This window comes from Oncorhynchus clarkii, chromosome 21, assembly GCF_045791955.1.
Source record: "Oncorhynchus clarkii lewisi isolate Uvic-CL-2024 chromosome 21, UVic_Ocla_1.0, whole genome shotgun sequence".
Classification (NCBI taxonomy): Eukaryota; Metazoa; Chordata; class Actinopteri; order Salmoniformes; family Salmonidae; genus Oncorhynchus; species Oncorhynchus clarkii.
In genome coordinates, this window is record NC_092167.1 from 2,077,334 (window position 1) to 2,099,288 (window position 21,955).

Here is a 21,955-nt window from a genome sequence, read left to right on the forward strand (position 1 = left end):
GTAGTGATGTTGTTAGCTCCGTAGTGATGTTGTTAGCTCCGTAGTGATGTTAGTAGCTCCGTAGTGATGTTGTTAGCTCCGTAGTGATGTTGTTAGCTCCGTAGTGATGTTGTTAGCTCCGTAGTGATGTTGTTAGCTCCGTAGTGATGTTGTTAGCTCCGTAGTGATGTTGTTAGCTCCGTAGTGATGTTGTTAGCTCCGTAGTGATGTTGTTAGCTCCGTAGTGATGTTGTTAGCTCCGTAGTGATGTTGTTAGCTCCGTAGTGATGTTGTTAGCTCCGTAGTGATGTTGTTAGCTCCGTAGTGATGTTGTTAGCTCCGTAGTGATGTTAGTAGCTCCGTAGTGATGTTAGTTTCTGTTTTCCTCCTGTTGGTGTTCATCAGTGATTCCTCTCACGTTGAGCTCATCATCACAGTATAAATACACACGCACCCCTTCACCCGGTACGACTCAGTGGGTTTTCCAGGTTTTTGGCTCTCAGAATCCATTTTTTTTATATATATAGAAAAACACAAATGGATATTTTTATGTCCACAACAATGTTTAAACCACATCAGGAGACCGTTTTTTAGGTCTCGGAAAAATTTAAGAAATTTTGATTTTTGGATGTAGTTACCCTTTAATTCCAGTGTGCACCAGGAAGAGACTGTTGATTGGTTAAGAGGTGTTGCTGTGGTCAGTGTGCACCAGGAAGAGACTGTTGATTGGTTAAGAGGTGTTGTTGTGGTCAGTGTGCACCAGTAAGAGACCGTTGACTTGATTGAGGTGTTGCTGTGGTCAGTGTGCACCAGGAAGAGACTGTTGTTTGGTTAAGAGGTGTTGCTATGGTCAGTGTGCACCAGGAAGAGACTGTTGATTGGTTAAGAGGTGTTGCTGTGGTCAGTGTGCACCAGGAAGAGACTGTAGATTGGTTAAGAGGTGTTGTTGTGGTCAGTGTGCACCAGGAAGAAACCGTTGTTTGGTTAAGAGGTGTAGCTGTTGTGTGTGCTATCTGGGATCCTTGGGATGTCCCTACCCTAAACCGTAGCCTTAACCCTTTATTTAACTGGGCAAGTCTGTTAAGAACAAATTCTTATTTACATTGACGGCCTACCCCGGTCAAACCCGGACGACGCTGGGTCAATTTTGTCGCAGCCCTATGGTACTCCAAATCACGGCCCGGTAGTGATACAGCCTGGAATCGAACCAGGGTCTGTAGTGAAGCCTCTAGCGCTGAGATGCTAGTGCCTTAGACTGCTGCGCCACTCGGGAACCCTTTCCCTAACCATAACCCTTACCGTAACCGTTTTTTAAATTTCAACGTGGTCTGGAGGTCCCGAGGATCCCAGATAGCACGGACCGTGTTGCTGCGGTGCTCCTGTGATTGCAGAGTTTTGCAAAACAAAATGGATGCAAATAATCATGATGCCATTCTGACAGGTCGGCTACTTTTGTAATTAACATTTTAATTGAGCCTTTCCGGCTCTACCAGAAGACTGGTAATCATTAATATTATCTCTAACGGCTGTTACACAAAGTGTAGACACACACACACACACACAGGCAGGCAGGGGAATTCCTGTGGCGTTTCAGAGAGCTGATGCATTATGGTCAATACTTATGGTTCTCTGGGAAGAAGTTCAACAGATTGTTTTGAATATTGTTTCGTTTTGTAATGTCTGGATTAGGTGATTCTGTCCGCGTTTACGCAGGTTTTCTTGGGCCCTACGGCAGCCATGCTTGTTTTGATGGCTGACAAGATGAGTCTCTCTTTCTGCTGTCGTATTGTTGACGCTCATGTTGACATGATTTACAACATGCCTATTGAATGAGAGCGTGCTTAAACACAATCATACACGTTCTCACAAACACACACACACATTGTCACTCTCGCACACAGACTTGCTCCTCCACTCTGACTGCCAACCCAGAGAGATAATGACTGACATAGAGGTGATTGGTGTTGGGGGGAGTACACAGACGGCCGCGCAGACAGACTGATGGTGGCGCGGCCTCGCAGACAGACAGACAGACAGATGGCGGCGCGGCCTCGCAGACAGACAGACAGACAGATGGCGGCGCGGCCTCGCAGACAGACAGACAGACGGCGGTGCGGACAGACAGACAGACAGACAGACGGCGGTGCGGACAGACAGGCGGCTGGGCAGACAGACAGATGGCGGCGCGGCCTCGTAGACAGACAGACAGGCGGCGCAGACAGACAGATGGCTGGGCAGACAGACAGATGGCGGCGCGGACGGGCAGACAGACGGATGGCGGCGCGGACAGACAGACGGCGGCGCGGACAGACAGACAGACAGACGGCTGGGCAGACAGACAGACGGCGCAGACCGACGTCGGCGCGGCCTCGTAGACAGACAGACGGCGACGCCTCCTCGTAGACAGACAGACGGCGACGCCTCCTCGTAGACAGACAGACGGCGACGCGGCCTCGTAGACAGACAGACGGCGACGCGGCCTCGTAGACAGACAGACGGCGACGCGGCCTCGTAGACAGACAGACGGCGACGCCTCCTCGTAGACAGACAGACAGACAGACAGGCGGCGCAGCCAGCCGGTGGACGGACGGACGGACGGACGGACAGACAGGCGGCGCAGGGGGAGCAGGTATCTGTCATCAGTAGAGAGATGGAGATATGTGTGGTGAGACCGGCCGTCTCAGACCAGGATTCTATCAATTACAAACAGTTGTTCTGATTTGCGCTGTCAGAAGTGTTTTTGATGTTCACAGCAGCTGACCCTAGTTGGAGGGAGTTGACATGCCCTCGATTTAGAATCTGTCCTTTGGCATGTTCTGTTCTGAGTGGCTGAGAAGTTATCTCTGTCCAACTCTTCAGGTCTCCTCTGTTTAGTGGAGGACTCAGGGTGATATTAAATGGTGTCTGTTCTCTGTCCTCAGCTCCAGGTAAAGATCTATTTAGTGGAGGACTCAGGGTGATATTAGTGGTGTCTGTTCTCTGTCCAACTCTTCGGTCTCCTCTGTTTAGTGGAGGACTCAGGGTGTTATTAGTGGTGTCTGTTCTCTGTCCAACTCTTCGGTCTCCTCTGTTTAGTGAGGACTCAGGGTGATATTAAATGGTCTGTTCTCTGTCCAACTCTTCGGTCTCCTCTGTTTAGTGGAGGACTCGGGGTGATATTAAATGGTGTCTGTTCTCTGTCCAACTCTTCGGTCTCCTCTGTTTAGTGGAGGACTCAGGGTGATATTAAATGGTGTCTGTTCTCTGTCCAACTCTTCGGTCTCCTCTGTTTAGTGGAGGACTCGGGGTGATATTAAATGGTGTCTGTTCTCTGTCCAACTCTTCGGTCTCCTCTGTTTAGTGGAGGACTCAGGGTGATATTAGTGGTGTCTGTTCTCTGTCCAACTCTTCAGGTCTCCTCTGTTTAGTGGAGGACTCAGGGTGATATTAAATGGTCTGTTCTCTGTCCAACTCTTCGGTCTCCTCTGTTTAGTGGAGGACTCGGGGTGATATTAAATGGTCTGTTCTCGGTCCTCAGCTCCAGGTAAAGATCTGTTTAGTGGAGGACTCAGGGTGTTTAGTGGAGGACTCAGGGTGATATTAGATGGTCTGTTCTCTGTCCTCAGCTCCAGGTAAAGAAGAACAAAGCCTTTAGAAGGTTTAAGAAGCTCCAGGAGTCCAGACCAGAGTTCCTCAACTGTAAACTAGAGGACCTGCTCCCACTGCCCATACAGCGCATCCAACAGTATGTTACTCTGTTTCCATACACCTTATACACCCCATCCAACAGTATGTTACTCTGTTTCCATACACCTTATACACCCCATCTAACAGTATGTTACTCTGTTTCCATACACCTTATACACCCCATCCAACAGTATGTTACTCTGTTTCCATACACCTTATACACCCCATCTAACAGTATGTTACTCTGTTTCCGTACACCTTATACACCCCATCCAACAGTATGTTACTCTGTTTCCATACACCTTATACACCCCATCTAACAGTATGTTACTCTGTTTCCATACACCTTATACACCCCATCTAACAGTATGTTACTGTTTCAATACACGTTATACACCCCATCTAACAGTATGTTACTCTGTTTCCGTACACCTTATACACCCCACCTTACAGTATGTTACTCTGTTTCCATACACCTTATACACCCCATCTAACAGTATGTTACTCTGTTTCCATACACCTTATACACCCCATCTAACAGTATGTTACTGTTTCAATACACGTTATACACCCCATCTAACAGTATGTTACTCTGTTTCCATACACCTTATACACCCCATCTAACAGTATGTTATTCTGTTTCCATACACCTTATACACCCCACCGTACAGTATGTTACTCTGTTTCCATACACCTTATACACCCCATTTAACAGTATGTTACTCTGTTTCAATACACCTTATACACCCCATCTAACAGTATGTTACTCTGTTTCCATACACCTTATACACCCCATTTAACAGTATGTTACTCTGTTTCAATACACCTTATACACCCCATCTAACAGTATGTTATTCTGTTTCCATACACCTTATACACCCCATCTAACAGTATGTTACTCTGTTTCCATACACCTTATACACCCCACCTTACAGTATGTTACTCTGTTTCCATACACCTTATACACCCCATCTAACAGTATGTTAATCTGTTTCCATACACCTTATACACCCCATCTAACAGTATGTTACTCTGTTTCCATACACCTTATACACCCCATCTAACAGTATGTTACTCTGTTTCCATACACCTTATACACCCCATCTAACAGTATGTTACTCTGTTTCCATACACCTTATACACCCCATCTAACAGTATGTTACTCTGTTTCCATACACCTTATACACCCCATCTAACAGTATGTTACTCTGTTTCCGTACACCTTATACACCCCATCTAACAGTATGTTACTCTGTTTCCGTACACCTTATACACCCCACGTAACAGTATGTTACTGTTTCAATACACGTTATACACCCCATTTAACAGTATGTTACTCTGTTTCCATACACCTTATACACCCCATCTAACAGTATGTTACTCTGTTTCCATACACCTTATACACCCCACCTAACAGTACATTGTTCTAAATCACCAACTACTGTAAAACACAATTCAACAGCACATCGTTCTAAACCACCAACTACTGTAAAACACAATTCAACAGCACATCGTTCTAAACCACCAACTACTGTAAAACACAATTCAACAGCACATCGTTCTAAACCACCAACTACTGTAAAACACAATTCAACAGCACATCGTTCTAAACCACCAACTACTGTAAAACACATTTCAACAGCACATCGTTCTAAACCACCAACTACTGTAAAACACAATTCGACAGCACATCGTTCTAAACCACCAACTACTGTAAAACACAATTCGACAGCACATCGTTCTAAACCACCAACTACTGTAAAACACAATTCAACAGCACATCGTTCTAAACCACCAACTACTGTAAAACACAATTCGACTGCACATCATTCTAAACCACCAACTACTGTAAAACACAATTCAACAGCACATCGTTCTAAACCACCAACTACTGTAAAACACAATTCAACAGCACATCGTTCTAAACCACCAACTACTGTAAAACACAATTCAACAGCACATCGTTCTAAACCACCAACTACTGTAAAACACAATTCAACAGCACATCGTTCTAAACCACCAACTACTGTAAAACACAATTCAACAGCACATCGTTCTAAACCACCAACTACTGTAAAACACAATTCAACAGCACATCGTTCTAAACCACCAACTACTGTAAAACACAATTCAACAGCACATCGTTCTAAACCACCAACTACTGTAAAACACAATTCAACAGCACATCGTTCTAAACCACCAACTACTGTAAAACACAATTCAACAGCACATCGTTCTAAACCACCAACTACTGTAAAACACATTTCAACAGCACATCGTTCTAAACCACCAACTACTGTAAAACACAATTCGACAGCACATCGTTCTAAACCACCAACTACTGTAAAACACAATTCGACAGCACATCGTTCTAAACCACCAACTACTGTAAAACACAATTCAACAGCACATCGTTCTAAACCACCAACTACTGTAAAACACAATTCGACTGCACATCATTCTAAACCACCAACTACTGTAAAACACAATTCAACAGCACATCGTTCTAAACCACCAACTACTGTAAAACACAATTCAACAGCACATCGTTCTAAACCACCAACTACTGTAAAACACAATTCAACAGCACATCGTTCTAAACCACCAACTACTGTAAAACACAATTCAACAGCACATCGTTCTAAACCACCAACTACTGTAAAACACATTTCAACAGCACATCGTTCTAAACCACCAACTACTGTAAAACACAATTCAACAGCACATCGTTCTAAACCACCAACTACTGTAAAACACAATTCGACAGCACATCGTTCTAAACCACCAACTACTGTAAAATACAATTCAGCAGTACATCGTTCTAAACCACCAACTACTGTAAAACACAATTCGACAGCACATCGTTCTAAACCACCAACTACTGTAAAACACAATTCGACAGCACATCGTTCTAAACCACCAACTACTGTAAAACACAATTCGACAGCACATCGTTCTAAACCACCAACTACTGTAAAACACAATTCGACAGCACATCGTTCTAAACCACCAACTACTGTAAAACACAATTCGACAGCACATCGTTCTAAACCACCAACTACTGTAAAACACAATTCGACAGCACATCGTTCTAAACCACCAACTACTGTAAAACACAATTCGACAGCACATCGTTCTAAACCACCAACTACTGTAAAACACAATTCGACAGCACATCGTTCTAAACCACCAACTACTGTAAAACACAATTCGACAGCACATCGTTCTAAACCACCAACTACTGTAAAACACAATTCGACAGCACATCGTTCTAAACCACCAACTACTGTAAAACACAATTCGACAGCACATCGTTCTAAACCACCAACTACTGTAAAACACAATTCGACAGCACATCGTTCTAAACCACCAACTACTGTAAAACACAATTCGACAGCACATCGTTCTAAACCACCAACTACTGTAAAACACCCCCCACACCTACTCCATCAAACAATACCTGCTTTCATTTCATCCAACCATTGTCCCATCCACCCTCCCACCCGTTGATTCAGAGGTAATACGGCTGCTGGTTGTCATGTGATGTGGGTTTCCACTGACCCAGTAGTTTGTGGACTTTTTTTTTTTTGATTGGCACTTGACAAAGTTCTACACTTCCTACTCTGAACCATGTGACTTCCTGAAGGTGTTGGTGGGAACGTTCAGAATTGGTAACAGAACAGTGTGTGTTGAGAGGGTAGTGTTGCGTAGTGTAAACGCCACCATAGACGACCCCTGTAGCGTCACGCTTTTCATGCCTGACTTCTCCCTTTTCCTGTTGTTGTTGTTGTTGTTTATAGCTGCGATGACAGACGTGGTTATTATTTGATGTAGCGCCTGTTGGTAAAACTTTGACACACACACACACACACACACACAGACTGTCACAGATCTGTCACAATCCCCTGTGTTAACCAGCCGTTAGTGTTGGCTGTAATTTCATGCGGTCCTGATCCCTGTCGTTAATTAGTGTATCACGGGGGGAGAGAAATGGGCCATAATCAACATGCTGATTTATGAACACAGGATGAAAATACGCTGCTATGGGTTTTATCAAGCTGCTCGTCTGTTTTCTTAACGAGGCTTTCTTGTCTCGTGTAGTATGGAGATGGACACAACACGTGAAGGAGGTCGCTGTGAGAATCATCTGTCCATCTGTCCATCCGTCACGCACGAAGACAGTTTGTCTGTCCTGCTGTACCTTTACACCTCCCAACATCTGTCGATCCGTACGTCAGTTATCGTCCAACTTCGGACGAGTTTCGTGTCCCACTATTCTTTAGGTGCGTCTTGTGCTTTCCCCCCCCCCCCCCCAAATGCAGCAGACATTTTGAGGCTGCAGGACTGACAGACTTAACCCTGGGACAATGGCAATAGATTCACCTTTTGCTCTTCCTCCGTGAAACTCTCGGAGACTCCAGGGACCTCTCATCATAGTACGATGATGTTAGGTGACTCGACACACACGCGCACACACACACACACACACAGACACACAGACACACTTACGTGTGAACGAACACACACACACACACACTCACGTGTGAACGAACACACACTCACACACACACGTTCACGCGTGAACGAACACACACAGAGCTCTCCCTGCTGTCTGGTAACAGCAGGAAATGGATGTCACTTATGGCTGTTGGACATGATTGATGGTGAGTGTGGCTGAAGTGCTGGATACTTAAGGAGATACGGTTGTGGAGGGGGGGGGAGGGAATAAAATCATTGCCTTTTATTAAGTGGCATTTACTGTCTGGATCTGGCCCTGGATCCCAAATGGCACCCTATTCCCCTGTATAGTGCAGCGTTAGGGCCCCATTGGGCTCTGGTCTAACGTAGTGCACTATGTAGGGAATACGGGGCCGCTTGGGACGTGGATCTTGGCTGGCTGAAAGCGGACCTTCTCTTTCCGTCCTCTCTCCCCGGAGATGACAGCGATGAGTTCTGGGAGTTGACTGGGGCTGTGTGTGTGACGGTGAATAGCTCCTCTGCTCTCTCTCTCGGTCTGTGTTACGCAGGTTATCGTGTCCGTAATGGGGGATGTAGCATGTCAACGTGAAGGCGGGTGGCAACTGGATGATTCCGGAATCCACAATGGCAACTGGAGGATTCCGGAATCCACAATGGCAACTGGAGGATTCCGGAATCCACAATGGCAACTGGAGGATTCCGGAATCCACAATGGCAACTGGAGGATTCCGGAATCCACAATGGCTCTGAGTTGGGGGCCATTTTGTGCCTCTGAGGGAATGTTTAACCTGGTGGTGACGGGGAGGAGAGCAGTACGGACAGAACATGAGGAAGTGAAACGGGTTAAGGCTACGGGCTCGTGAATTATCGAGGGGAGGGAAACTAAGACCTAGTCTTTAGATTGGGCAACCAATGACCACGCTCGCTTTAGTCCTCCTTTATGTGAACGATGGATTTGAAAAAATTATTTGTTATAGCGTGCGTTGTGATAGGACGTGATGGTATATCATGCGTTGTGATAGGACGTGATGGTATATCATGCGTTGTGATAGGACGTGATGTTATAGCGTGCGTTGTGATAGGACGTGATGGTATATCATGCGTTGTGATGGTATATTATGCGTTGTGATAGGACGTGATGTTATAGCGTGCGTTGTGATAGGACGTGATGGTATATCATGCGTTGTGATAGGACGTGATGGTATAGCGTTGTGATAGGACGTGATGGTATATCATGTGTTGTTATAGGACGTGATGGTATATAATGCGTTGTGATAGGACGTGATGGTATATTGTGCGTTGAGAGAGGACGTGATGGTATATCATGCGTTGTGATAGGACGTCTCATCGCTGCGACTCCCGTACGGACTCGGGAGGGGCAAAGGTCGAGAGCCGTGCGTCCTCCGAAACACGACCCCAACCAAGTGCCTTAGACCACTGCACCACTCGAGAGGCCCCCCTTGTTGGGCGTTTTGAAAGAATCTTCATTTGAACATATTGAAGTACTTCCTGCTCTTCTCAATGGTTGTAGTATTGCTGTGATGAAGACACCACTACATTCCCCATATTTAAACTAAACAAACTCTCGCATATTCTCATTTTTATACCAAGCCATATTATATATATATATAAAATTATAATTTTCTTTCATCTAATCCCTATTTCACACATTACCCAGAGATAAGATACGTCTCTTTACAGTCACTTCATATTCGCTTTTAATTGCCGAAAGTTTAGAGAGAAGAGTGTATCTCCGCACACACACACACACACACACACACACACACACACACACACACACACACACACAATGCCTCCCAGTACTATATTGAGATGTTCTGTGTTCATTTCCTTGGTTCTTTCTTTCCTTTGGAAGCTGTTAGTGGTAGAAATGAAGGTCCGTGTTCACTAACCCGTGGCTGACGCTGCCTGTTGTCTCTTCATTAGAATTCTGAATCTTTAATGTAACGTATTGAAAGGCAAATCATTTGACTTTATTCTCTCTCTCTCTGTCTCGCTCTCTCTGTCTCGCTCTCTCTGTCTCGCTCTCTCTGTCTCGCTCTCTCTGTCTCGCTCTCTCTGTCTCGCTCTCTCTGTCTCGCTCTCTCTGTCTCTCTGTCTCGCTCTCTCTGTCTCGCTCTCTCTGTCTCGCTCTCTCTGTCTCGCTCTCTCTGTCTCGCTCTCTCTGTCTCGCTCTCTCTGTCTCGCTCTCTCTGTCTCGCTCTCTCTGTCTCGCTCTCTCTGTCTCGCTCTCTCTGTCTCGCTCTCTCTGTCTCGCTCTCTCTGTCTCGCTCTCTCTGTCTCGCTCTCCCTCTCTCGCTCTCTCGCTCTCCCTCTCTCGCTCTCCCTCTCTCGCTCTCCCTCTCTCGCTCTCCCTCTCTCGCTCTCCCTCTCTCGCTCTCCCTCTCTCGCTCTCCCTCTCTCGCTCTCCCTCTCTCGCTCTCCCTCTCTCGCTCTCCCTCTCCCTCTCCCTCTCTCGCTCTCCCTCTCTCGCTCTCCCTCTCTCCCTCTCCCTCTCTCGCTCTCCCTCTCTCGCTCTCCCTCTCCCTCTCTCGCTCTCCCTCTCCCTCGCTCTCGCTCTCTCGCTCTCGCTCTCCCTCTCTCCCTCTCTCGCTCTCCCTCTCTCCCTCTCCCTCTCTCGCTCTCCCTCTCTCGCTCTCCCTCTCTCGCTCTCCCTCTCTCGCTCTCCCTCTCTCGCTCTCCCTCTCTCGCTCTCCCTCTCCCTCTCTCGCTCTCCCTCTCTCGCTCTCCCTCTCTCGCTCTCCCTCTCTCGCTCTCCCTCTCCCGCTCTCGCTCTCTCGCTCTCCCTCTCTCGCTCTCCCTCTCCCTCTCTCGCTCTCCCTCTCTCGCTCTCCCTCTCCGCTCTCCCTCTCTCGCTCTCCCTCTCTCGCTCTCCCTCTCTCCCTCTCCCTCTCTCGCTCTCCCTCTCTCGCTCTCCCTCTCCCTCTCTCGCTCTCCCTCTCCCTCGCTCTCCCTCTCTCGCTCTCCTCTCCCTCTCTCCCTCTCTCGCTCTCCCTCTCTCCCTCTCCCTCTCCGCTCTCCCTCTCTCGCTCTCCCTCTCTCGCTCTCCCTCTCTCGCTCTCCCTCTCTCGCTCTCCCTCTCTCGCTCTCCCTCTCCCTCTCTCGCTCTCGCTCTCTCGCTCTCCCTCTCTCGCTCTCCCTCTCTCGCTCTCCCTCTCTCGCTCTCCCTCTCTCGCTCTCCCTCTCTCGCTCTCCCTCTCCCTCTCCCTCTCTCGCTCTCCCTCTCTCGCTCTCCCTCTCTCGCTCTCCCTCTCTCGCTCTCCCTCTCCCGCTCTCGCTCTCTCGCTCTCCCTCTCCCTCTCTCGCTCTCCCTCTCTCCCTCTCTCCCTCTCTCCCTCTCTCCCTCTCCCTCTCTCGCTCTCCCTCTCCCTCTCTCCCTCTCCCTCCCTCTCCCTCTCTCGCTCTCCCTCTCTCGCTCTCCCTCTCTCGCTCTCCCTCTCTCGCTCTCCCTCTCTCGCTCTCCCTCTCCCTCTCTCGCTCTCCCTCTCTCGCTCTCCCTCTCCCTCTCTCGCTCTCCCTCTCCCTCGCTCTCCCTCGCTCTCGCTCTCCCTCTCCCTCGCTCTCGCTCTCCCTCTCTCTCTCTCTCCCTCTCGCTCTCTCCCTCTCTTGCTCGCTCTCTTCGTTTCTGACGTGAGTGGAAGTGCCCGAATGACCCAACATGTCTGCTGAGAATAGGAAAGAGAGCCATCTGCATATCATCTGCATATTACAAATGGAATTAGCATTAGCGCCGTAGCCACAGCCGCCACATTCTCACTAACTAGGGCAACACAGTGATCCCCAACCACATGCTTGCTTTCTAAATATGCTAGCATTCTTCTCCCCTTTTCATTAGAATATGTGAGCTGTTATAAATCCGGTTCAGATTATGTTGTTGTTGTCTCGTCGTTATCTTGTCTTTGCTCAGCTGCTAATGAGCGTGACAGCGCGGCTAAACGGGCGCGTTTCCGTTTGACATTATTTGGGAATGCTGGGTAATAAACTCTCATTAGAGAAACTCTCTTTCTTTTTGTAGCGCCGTCTCTTTAATTACATCCCTCCCTCCCCTCCTCCCTCCTCCCTCCTCCCCTCCCTCCCCTCCCTCCCCTCCCTCCCTCCCCTCCCTCCCCTCCCTCCCTCCCTCCCTCCCTCCCTCCCTCCCTCCCTCCCTCCCTCCCTCCCTCCTCCCCTCCCTCCCCTCCCCCCCATTCCTCCCTCCCTCCCTCCCTCCCCTCTCTAATAAGGATGAGGGCATGCTCCCTCTGCTGATAAAGCATGTCATGTATTTGTTATTACCACATGAGAGAATAAAGGAGTGGAATTATTACTTCCTGTTTAAGTGTCTCCTAATTGAAGGAGGGTTTAATTGGACTCTTGTTTTCGTGTTTCGTTTCTTTTTAGTTTCCTAATGAGTTGAACAATGTTGCTCTTTCTCCCCTTTCACAAGGCTTACTGCTGGTGTGGTAACGTATCAGTAGTGTAGTTCGTCGCGATTTAGTTATATTAATACAATACCGGAGTTTATAATTTGAGTTTCTGTCTGTTCCCCCCCCCCCCGGTCTCTTTTACCACGTTATTAATCCGTTTGTTAACAGCAGTTTGTGTTTTTCAAGCCCACGACAGCAGCCTTCATTCTTAGCAGCCTTGAGTGCATTGAAAAGTAAAGCAATGCTTAATCCTTTTCAGATTTCAACTTGAGTTGCATTTAAGAACCAGACCACCATTCCAGAGAAAATAACTGTCAGATGAATGTTCTTACTTCTTTTTTATTTATTATTTTTTAGGATCAAATAAAAAGTGTTAATTTTGAATCCTGCTGTATCGTTCAGGGTCGAGGAAATACAATGGACGCTCTGTCATGTAGACGGAGTGTATCTGTTGTCATCCTTCCTTTCATCCTTCCTTTCATGTCACATGGCGCCACTGTTAACAAATAACAGTTTCTACTGCTGCCACCAACTGTCGGTCCGTTGGCACGAGCATGGCTAATGGCTGACTGCTAGCATGGCTAATGGCTGACTGCTAGCATGGCTAATGGCTGACTGCTAGCATGGCTAATGGCTGACTGCTAGCATGGCTAATGGCTGACTGCTAGCATGGCTAATGGCTGACTGCTAGCATGGCTAATGGCTGACTGCTAGCATGGCTAATGGCTGACTTCTGGAGTGGAATATGACAGTCAGTCTGCTAGCATGGCTAATGACTGACTTCTGGAGTGGAATATGGCTGACTGCTAGCATGGCTAATGGCTGACTGCTAGCATGGCTAATGACTGACTTCTGGAGTGGAATATGACAGTCAGTCTGCTAGCATGGCTAATGACTGACTTCTGGAGTGGAATATGGCTGACTGCTAGCATGGCTAATGGCTGACTGCTAGCATGGCTAATGACTGACTTCTGGAGTGGAATATGACAGTCAGTCTGCTAGCATGGCTAATGGCTGACTTCTGGAGTGGAATATGACAGTCAGTCTGCTAGCATGGCTAATGACTGACTTCTGGAGTGGAATATGGCTGACTGCTAGCATGGCTAATGGCTGACTGCTAGCATGGCTAATGACTGACTTCTGGAGTGGAATATGACAGTCAGTCTGCTAGCATGGCTAATGACTGACTTCTGGAGTGGAATATGGCTGACTGCTTGCATGGCTAATGGCTGACTGCTAGCATGGCTAACGGCTGACTTCTGGAGTGGAATATGACAGTCAGTCTGCTAGCATGGCTAATGGCTGACTTCTGGAGTGGAATATGACAGTCAGTCTGCTAGCATGGCTAATGGCTGACTGCTAGCATGGCTAATGGCTGACTTCTGGAGTGGAATATGGCAGTCAGTCTGCTAGCATGGCTAATGGCTGACTGCTAGCATGGCTAATGGCTGACTTCTGGAGTGGAATATGGCTGACTGCTAGCATGGCTGACGGCTGCCTTCTGGAGTGGAATATGACAGTCAGTCTGCTAGCATGGCTAATGGCTGACTGCTAGCATGGCTAATGGCTGACTTCTGAAGTGGAATATGACAGTCAGTCTGCTAGCATGGCTAATGGCTGACTGCTAGCATGGCTAATGGGAGAGTAGGGGAGGGAGAGTAGGGGGGGAAAGAGTAGGGAGGGAGAGTAGGGGGGAGACGGGGAGGAAGATTAGGGGGGGGGGAGACGGGGAGGAAGAGTAGGGAGGGAGAGTAGGGGGGAGACGGGGAGGAAGAGTAGGGGGGGGGGGGGAAGAGTAGGGGGGAGACGGGGAGGAAGAGTAGGGAGGGAGAGTAGGGGAGAGACGGGGAGGAAGAGTAGGGGGGAGACGGGGAGGAAGAGTAGGGAGGGAGAGTAGGGGAGAGACGGGGAGGAAGAGTAGGGGGGGGGAGACGGGGAGGAAGAGTAGGGAGGGAGAGTAGGGGGGAGACGGGGAGGAAGATTAGGGGGGGGGGAGACGGGGAGGAAGAGTAGGGGGGGGGGCAGGGAGGAAGAGTAGGGGGGGGGCAGGGAGGAAGAGTAGGGGGGGGGGGGGGGACGGGGAGAGAGACACTGGAAATCAATGTAAATTGTCAATGTACTTCCAAGGTCCCACTGTCTCTCTCCAAACGCCAGGGTAAAGATTTCTGTCGTTGGAAAGCTGCCGTTCGGTCTCCCTCTTAGAGGGGGATCGGTTACTCTAATGTATCACAAATTGATCACCATGCACTTATTCTGTACTTTTTAAAATGGGAATCTTGTTTTTTCTTCTGAGAAGGCGGCAACGCTGCTGTTCCTACTATCTGACCGTTTGGACCCCCCCCCCCCCTGTTAGTTTGCTGCTGTTCCTACTATCTGACCGTTTGAACCCCCCCCCCCCCCCCCCCCCCACGTAACCCTGTTAGTTTGCTGCTGTTCCTACTATCTGACCGTTTGGACCCCCCCCCTGTTAGTTTGCTGCTGTTCCTACTATCTGACCGTTTGGACCTGGTTAGGATGAACACCACAGTGTTTTGAGCTGTGACGTCTTAGTGGGGTTCCTCTGTTCACTGCCCCCCCCCCATACGTAACCCAGTTAGTTTGTTCTGTTACTTTAACTCTGTCTACAACAGATGGGTCTAGCTGTTCTGTTCTTACTCAGGTGAAACTAACACACACAACAAGTTGTAAATTCCATATCATGAACCAACAGCATCTCCCAGTGTTAAGAGTTTAGTGTGGAAGGCTTTGTCTGATCTTGTGTTCACTTGAATAAAGAATATAGACACCTATTTCTCCCCACCTCTTTCCCCACTTTCTCTCTCTTTACCCCTCTCTCTCTCTTTCCCCCTCTCTCTTTCTTTCCCCCTCTCTCTCTCTCTCTTTCCCCCTCTCTCTTTCTTTCCCCCTCTCTTTCTTTCCCCCTCTCTCTCTCTTTCCCCCTCTCTCTTTCTTTCCCCCTCTCTCTCTCTTTCTTTCCCCCTCTCTCTCTTTCCCCCTCTCTCTCTCTTTCTTTCCCCCTCTCTTTCTTTCCCCCTCTCTCTCTTTCTTTCCCCCTCTCTTTCTTTCCCCCTCTCTCTCTCTCTTTCCCCCTCTCTTTCTTTCCCCCTCTCTCTCTCTTTCTTTCCCCCTCTCTCTCTTTCTTTCCCCCTCTCTCTCTTTCTTTCCCCCTCTCTTTCTTTCCCCCTCTCTCTCTCTCTTTCCCCCTCTCTTTCTCTTTCTTTCCCCCTCTCTCTCTCTCTCTTTCCCCCTCTCTCTCTCTTTCCCCCTCTCTCTCTCTTCCCCCTCTCTCTCTTTCCTTCCCCCCCTCTCTCTCTTTCTTTCCCCCTCTCTCTCTCTTTCTTTCCCCCTCTCTCTCTCTTTCTTTTCCCCTCTCTCTCTCTTTCTTTCCCCCTCTCTCTCTCTCTCTTTCCCCCTCTCTCTCTCTCTCTTTCCCTCTCTCTCTCTCTTTCTTTCCCCCTCTCTCTCTCTTTCTTTCCCCCTCTCTTTCTTTCCCCCTCTCTCTCTTTCTTTCCCCCTCTCTTTCTTTCCCCCTCTCTCTCTCTCTTTCCCCCTCTCTTTCTCTTTCTTTCCCCCTCTCTCTCTCTCTCTTTCCCCCTCTCTCTCTCTTTCCCCCTCTCTCTCTCTTCCCCCTCTCTCTCTCTTTCCTTCCCCCTCTCTCTCTCTTTCTTTCCCCCTCTCTCTCTCTTTCTTTCCCCCTCTCTCTCTCTTTCTTTCCCCCTCTCTCTCTCTCTCTTTCCCTCTCTCTCTCTCTTTCTTTCCCCCTCTCTCTCTCTTTCTTTCCCCCTCTCAATTGTTTCTCCTTTCCTCTCCTCCTCATTCTCTGTCACTGTGACAGATTTCCGTCTTATAGATTCTGGAGAGTTTGGGTGTGGGGGAGGGGGCTGGTTTGGAGATGACATGGCCACCCTCCAGGGGTGTGTCGTCTACTGTAATAGTCTCTAATACCCTCCAGGGGTGTGTCGTCTACTGTAATAGTCTCTAACACCCTCCAGGGGTGTGTAGACTACTGTAATAGTCTCTAACACCCTCCAGGGGTGTGTAACATACTGTATTAGTCTCTAACACCCTCCAGGGGTGTGTAACATACTGTAATAGTCCCTTAGACCCTCCAGCAGTGTGTAGTCTACTGTAATAGTCCCTTAGACCCTCCAGCAGTGTGTCGTCTACTGTAATAGTCTCTAACACCCTCCAGGGGTGTGTCGTCTACTGTAATAGTCTCTAACACCCTCCAGGGGTGTGTCGTCTACTGTAATAGTCTCTAACACCCTCCAGGGGTGTGTCGTCTACTGTAATAGTCTCTAACACCCTCCAGGGGTGTGTCGTCTACTGTAATAGTCCCTTAGACCCTCCAGCAGTGTGTAACATACTGTAATAGTCCCTTAGACCCTCCAGCAGTGTGTAACATACTGTAATAGTCTCTTAGACCCTCCAGCAGTGTGTAACATACTGTAATAGTCCCTTAGACCCTCCAGCAGTGTGTAACATACTGTAATAGTCCCTTAGACCCTCCAGCAGTGTGTAACATACTGTAATAGTCCCTTAGACCCTCCAGCAGTGTGTAACATACTGTAATAGTCTCTAACACCCTCCAGGGGTGTGTCGTCTACTGTAATAGTCCCTTAGACCCTCCAGCAGTGTGTAACATACTGTAATAGTCCCTTAGACCCTCCAGCAGTGTGTAACATACTGTAATAGTCCCTTAGTCCCTCCAGCAGTGTGTAACATACTGTAATAGTCCCTTAGACCCTCCAGCAGTGTGTAACATACTGTAATAGTCTCTTAGACCCTCCAGCAGTAACATACTGTAATAGTCCCTTAGACCCTCCAGGGGTGTGTAACATACTGTAATAGTCTCTTAGACCCTCCAGCAGTGTGTAGACTACTGTAATAGTCCCTTAGACCCTCCAGCAGTGTGTAACATACTGTAATAGTCCCTTAGACCCTCCAGCAGTGTGTAGACTACTGTAATAGTCCCTTAGACCCTCCAGCAGTGTGTAACATACTGTAATAGTCTCTTAGACCCTCCAGCAGTAACATACTGTAATAGTCCCTTAGACCCTCCAGCAGTGTGTAACATACTGTAATAGTCCCTTAGACCCTCCAGCAGTGTGTAACATACTGTAATAGTCCCTTAGTCCCTCCAGCAGTGTGTAACATACTGTAATAGTCTCTAACACCCTCCAGCAGTGTGTAACATACTGTAATAGTCCCTTAGTCCCTCCAGCAGTGTGTAACATACTGTAATAGTCCCTTAGTCCCTCCAGCAGTGTGTAACATACTGTAGCTGCTGGTAAAGGAATTCAAAGCCTCTACTTTATCATTCAGCGTGGAACTTTCCACTGCTAATATTTTTTACATGTGATGGTGTTATTATAGACAATAGATTATCTATTTACCTAGTCCTGTAATGGTGTTATTATAGACAATAGATGATCTATTTACCTAGTCCTGTAATGGTGTTATTATAGACAGTAGATGATCTATTTACCTAGTCCTGTAATGGTGTTATTATAGACAATAGATGATCTATTTACCTAGTCATGTGTTATTATAGACAATAGATGATCTATTTACCTAGTCCTGTAATGGTGTTATTATAGACAATAGATGATCTATTTACCTAGTCATGTGTTATTATAGACAATAGATGATCTATTTACCTAGTCCTGTAATGGTGTTATTATAGACAATAGATGATCTATTTACCTAGTCCTGTAATGGTGTTATTATAGACATATTATAGACAATCGATGATCTATTTACCTAGTCCTGTAATGGTGTTATTATAGACAATAGATGATCTATTTACCTAGTCCTGTAATGGTGTTATTATAGACAATAGATGATCTATTTACCTAGTCCTGTAATGGTGTTATTATAGACAATGGATGATCTATTTACCTAGTCCTGTAATGGTGTTATTATAGACAATAGATTATCTATTTACCTAGTCCTGTAATGGTGTTATTATAGACAATAGATGATCTATTTACCTAGTCATGTGTTATTATAGACAATAGATGATCTTTTTACCTAGTCCTGTAATGGTGTTATTATAGACAATAGATCTATTTACCTAGTCCTGTAATGGTGTTATTATAGACAATAGATGATCTATTTACCTAGTCCTGTGTTATTATAGACAATAGATTATCTATTTACCTAGTCCTGTGTTATTATAGACAATAGATGATCTATTTACCTAGTCATGTGTTATTATAGACAATAGATGATCTATTTACCTAGTCCTGTAATGGTGTTATTATAGACAATAGATGATCTATTTACCTAGTCCTGTAATGGTGTTATTATAGACAATGGATGATCTATTTACCTAGTCCTGTAATGGTGTTATTATAGACAATGGATGATCTATTTACCTAGTCCTGTAATGGTGTTATTATAGACAATAGATGATCTATTTACCTAATCCTGTAATGGTGTTATTATAGACAATAGATGATCTATTTACCTAGTCCTGTAATGGTGTTATTATAGACAATAGATGATCTATTTACCTAGTCCTGTGTTATTATAGACAATGGATGATCTATTTACCTAGTCATGTGTTATTATAGACAATAGATGATCTATTTACCTAGTCATGTGTTATTATAGACAATAGATGATCTATTTACCTAGTCCTGTGTTATTATAGACAATAGATGATCTATTTACCTAGTCATGTGTTATTATAGACAATAGATGATCTATTTACCTAGTCCTGTAATGGTGTTATTATAGACAATAGATGATCTATTTACCTAGTCCTGTAATGGTGTTATTATAGACAATGGATGATCTATTTACCTAGTCCTGTAATGGTGTTATTATAGACAATGGATGATCTATTTACCTAGTCATGTGTTATTATAGACAATAGATGATCTATTTACCTAATCCTGTAATGGTGTTATTATAGACAATAGATGATCTATTTACCTAGTCCTGTAATGGTGTTATTATAGACAATAGATGATCTATTTACCTAGTCCTGTGTTATTATAGACAATGGATGATCTATTTACCTAGTCATGTGTTATTATAGACAATAGATGATCTATTTACCTAGTCATGTGTTATTATAGACAATAGATGATCTATTTACCTAGTCCTGTGTTATTATAGACAATAGATGATCTATTTACCTAGTCCTGTGTTATTATAGACAATGGATGATCTATTTACCTAGTCATGTGTTATTATAGACAATAGATGATCTATTTACCTAGTCATGTGTTATTATAGACAATGGATGATCTATTTACCTAGTCATGTGTTATTATAGACAATAGATTATCTATTTACCTAGTCATGTGTTATTATAGACAATAGATGATATATTTACCTAGTCCTGTGTTATTATAGACAATGGATGATCTATTTACCTAGTCATGTGTTATTATAGACAATAGATGATCTATTTACCTAGTCATGTGTTATTATAGACAATAGATGATCTATTTACCTAGTCCTGTAATGGTGTTATTATAGACAATAGATTATCTATTTACCTAGTCATGTGTTATTATAGACAATAGATGATCTATTTACCTAGTCCTGTGTTATTATAGACAATAGATTATCTATTTACCTAGTCCTGTAATGGTGTTATTATAGACAATAGATGATCTATTTACCTAGTCCTGTGTTATTATAGACAATAGATGATCTATTTACCTAGTCATGTGTTATTATAGACAGTAGATGATCTATTTACCTAGTCCTGTAATGGTGTTATTATAGACAATAGATGATCTATTTACCAAGTCATGTGTTATTATAGACAATAGATTATCTATTTACCTAGTCATGTGTTATTATAGACAATAGATGATCTATTTACCTAGTCATGTGTTATTATAGACAATAGATGATCTATTTACCTAGTCCTGTAATGGTGTTATTATAGACAATAGATTATCTATTTACCTAGTCATGTGTTATTATAGACAATAGATGATCTATTTACCTAGTCCTGTGTTATTATAGACAATAGATTATCTATTTACCTAGTCCTGTAATGGTGTTATTATAGACAATAGATGATCTATTTACCTAGTCCTGTGTTATTATAGACAATAGATGATCTATTTACCTAGTCATGTGTTATTATAGACAGTAGATGATCTATTTACCTAGTCCTGTAATGGTGTTATTATAGACAATAGATGATCTATTTACCAAGTCATGTGTTATTATAGACAATAGATTATCTATTTACCTAGTCATGTGTTATTATAGACAATAGATGATCTATTTACCTAGTCATGTGTTATTATAGACAATAGATTTATTTACCTAGTCATGTTTTATTATAGACAATAGATTATATATTTACCTAGTCCTGTGTTATTATAGACAATAGATTTATTTACCTAGTCATGTGTTATTATAGACAATAGATTTATTTACCTAGTCATGTTTTATTATAGACAATAGATTATATATTTACCTAGTCCTGTAATGGTGTTATTATAGACAATAGATTATATATTTACCTAGTCCTGTAATGGTGTTATTATAGACAATAGATGATCTATTTACCTAGTCCTGTAATGGTGTTATTATAGACAATAGATGATCTATTTACCTAGTCCTGTAATGGTGTTATTATAGACAATAGATGATCTATTTACCTAGTCCTGTAATGGTGTTATTATAGACAATAGATGATCTCTTTACCTAGTCCTGTAATGGTGTTATTATAGACAATAGATGATCTATTTACCTAGTCCTGTAATGGTGTTATTATAGACAATAGATGATCTATTTACCTAGTCCTGTGTTATTATAGACAATAGATGATCTATTTACCTAGTCATGTGTTATTATAGACAATAGATGATCTATTTACCTAGTCCTGTAATGGTGTTATTATAGACAATAGATGATCTATTTACCTAGTCATGTGATGGTGTTATTATAGACAATAGATGATATATTTACCTAGTCCTGTAATGGTGTTATTATAGACAATATATGATCTATTTACCTAGTCCTGTAATGGTGTTATTATAGACAATAGATTATCTATTTACCTAGTCCTGTGTTATTATAGACAATAGATGATCTATTTACCTAGTCATGTGTTATTATAGACAATAGATGATCTATTTACCTAGTCCTGTAATGGTGTTATTATAGACAATAGATGATCTATTTACCTAGTCCTGTAATGGTGTTATTATAGACAATAGATTATCTATTTACCTAGTCCTGTAATGGTGTTATTATAGACAATAGATGATATATTTACCTAGTCCTGTAATGGTGTTATTATAGACAATAGATGATCTATTTACCTAGTCCTGTAATGGTGTTATTAAACTAAACCAGACAATAGAAGATCTATTTACCTAGTCCTGTAATGGTGTTATTAAACTAAACCAGACAACTCCACG

General features: G+C 44.7%; 1 protein-coding gene across 1 annotated transcript in view; it reads left to right on the plus strand.

Moving 5' to 3' along the window:
* Window positions 1–21,955, plus strand: part of LOC139379560 (rho guanine nucleotide exchange factor 39-like) — a 62,122-nt gene that overhangs the window by 21,718 nt on the left and 18,449 nt on the right. Inside the window, exon 5 of the mRNA XM_071122376.1 lies at window positions 3,585–3,703. Within this exon, the coding sequence (XP_070978477.1) occupies window positions 3,585–3,703 (119 nt within the window). The remainder of the gene's footprint in view (window positions 1–3,584; window positions 3,704–21,955) is intronic.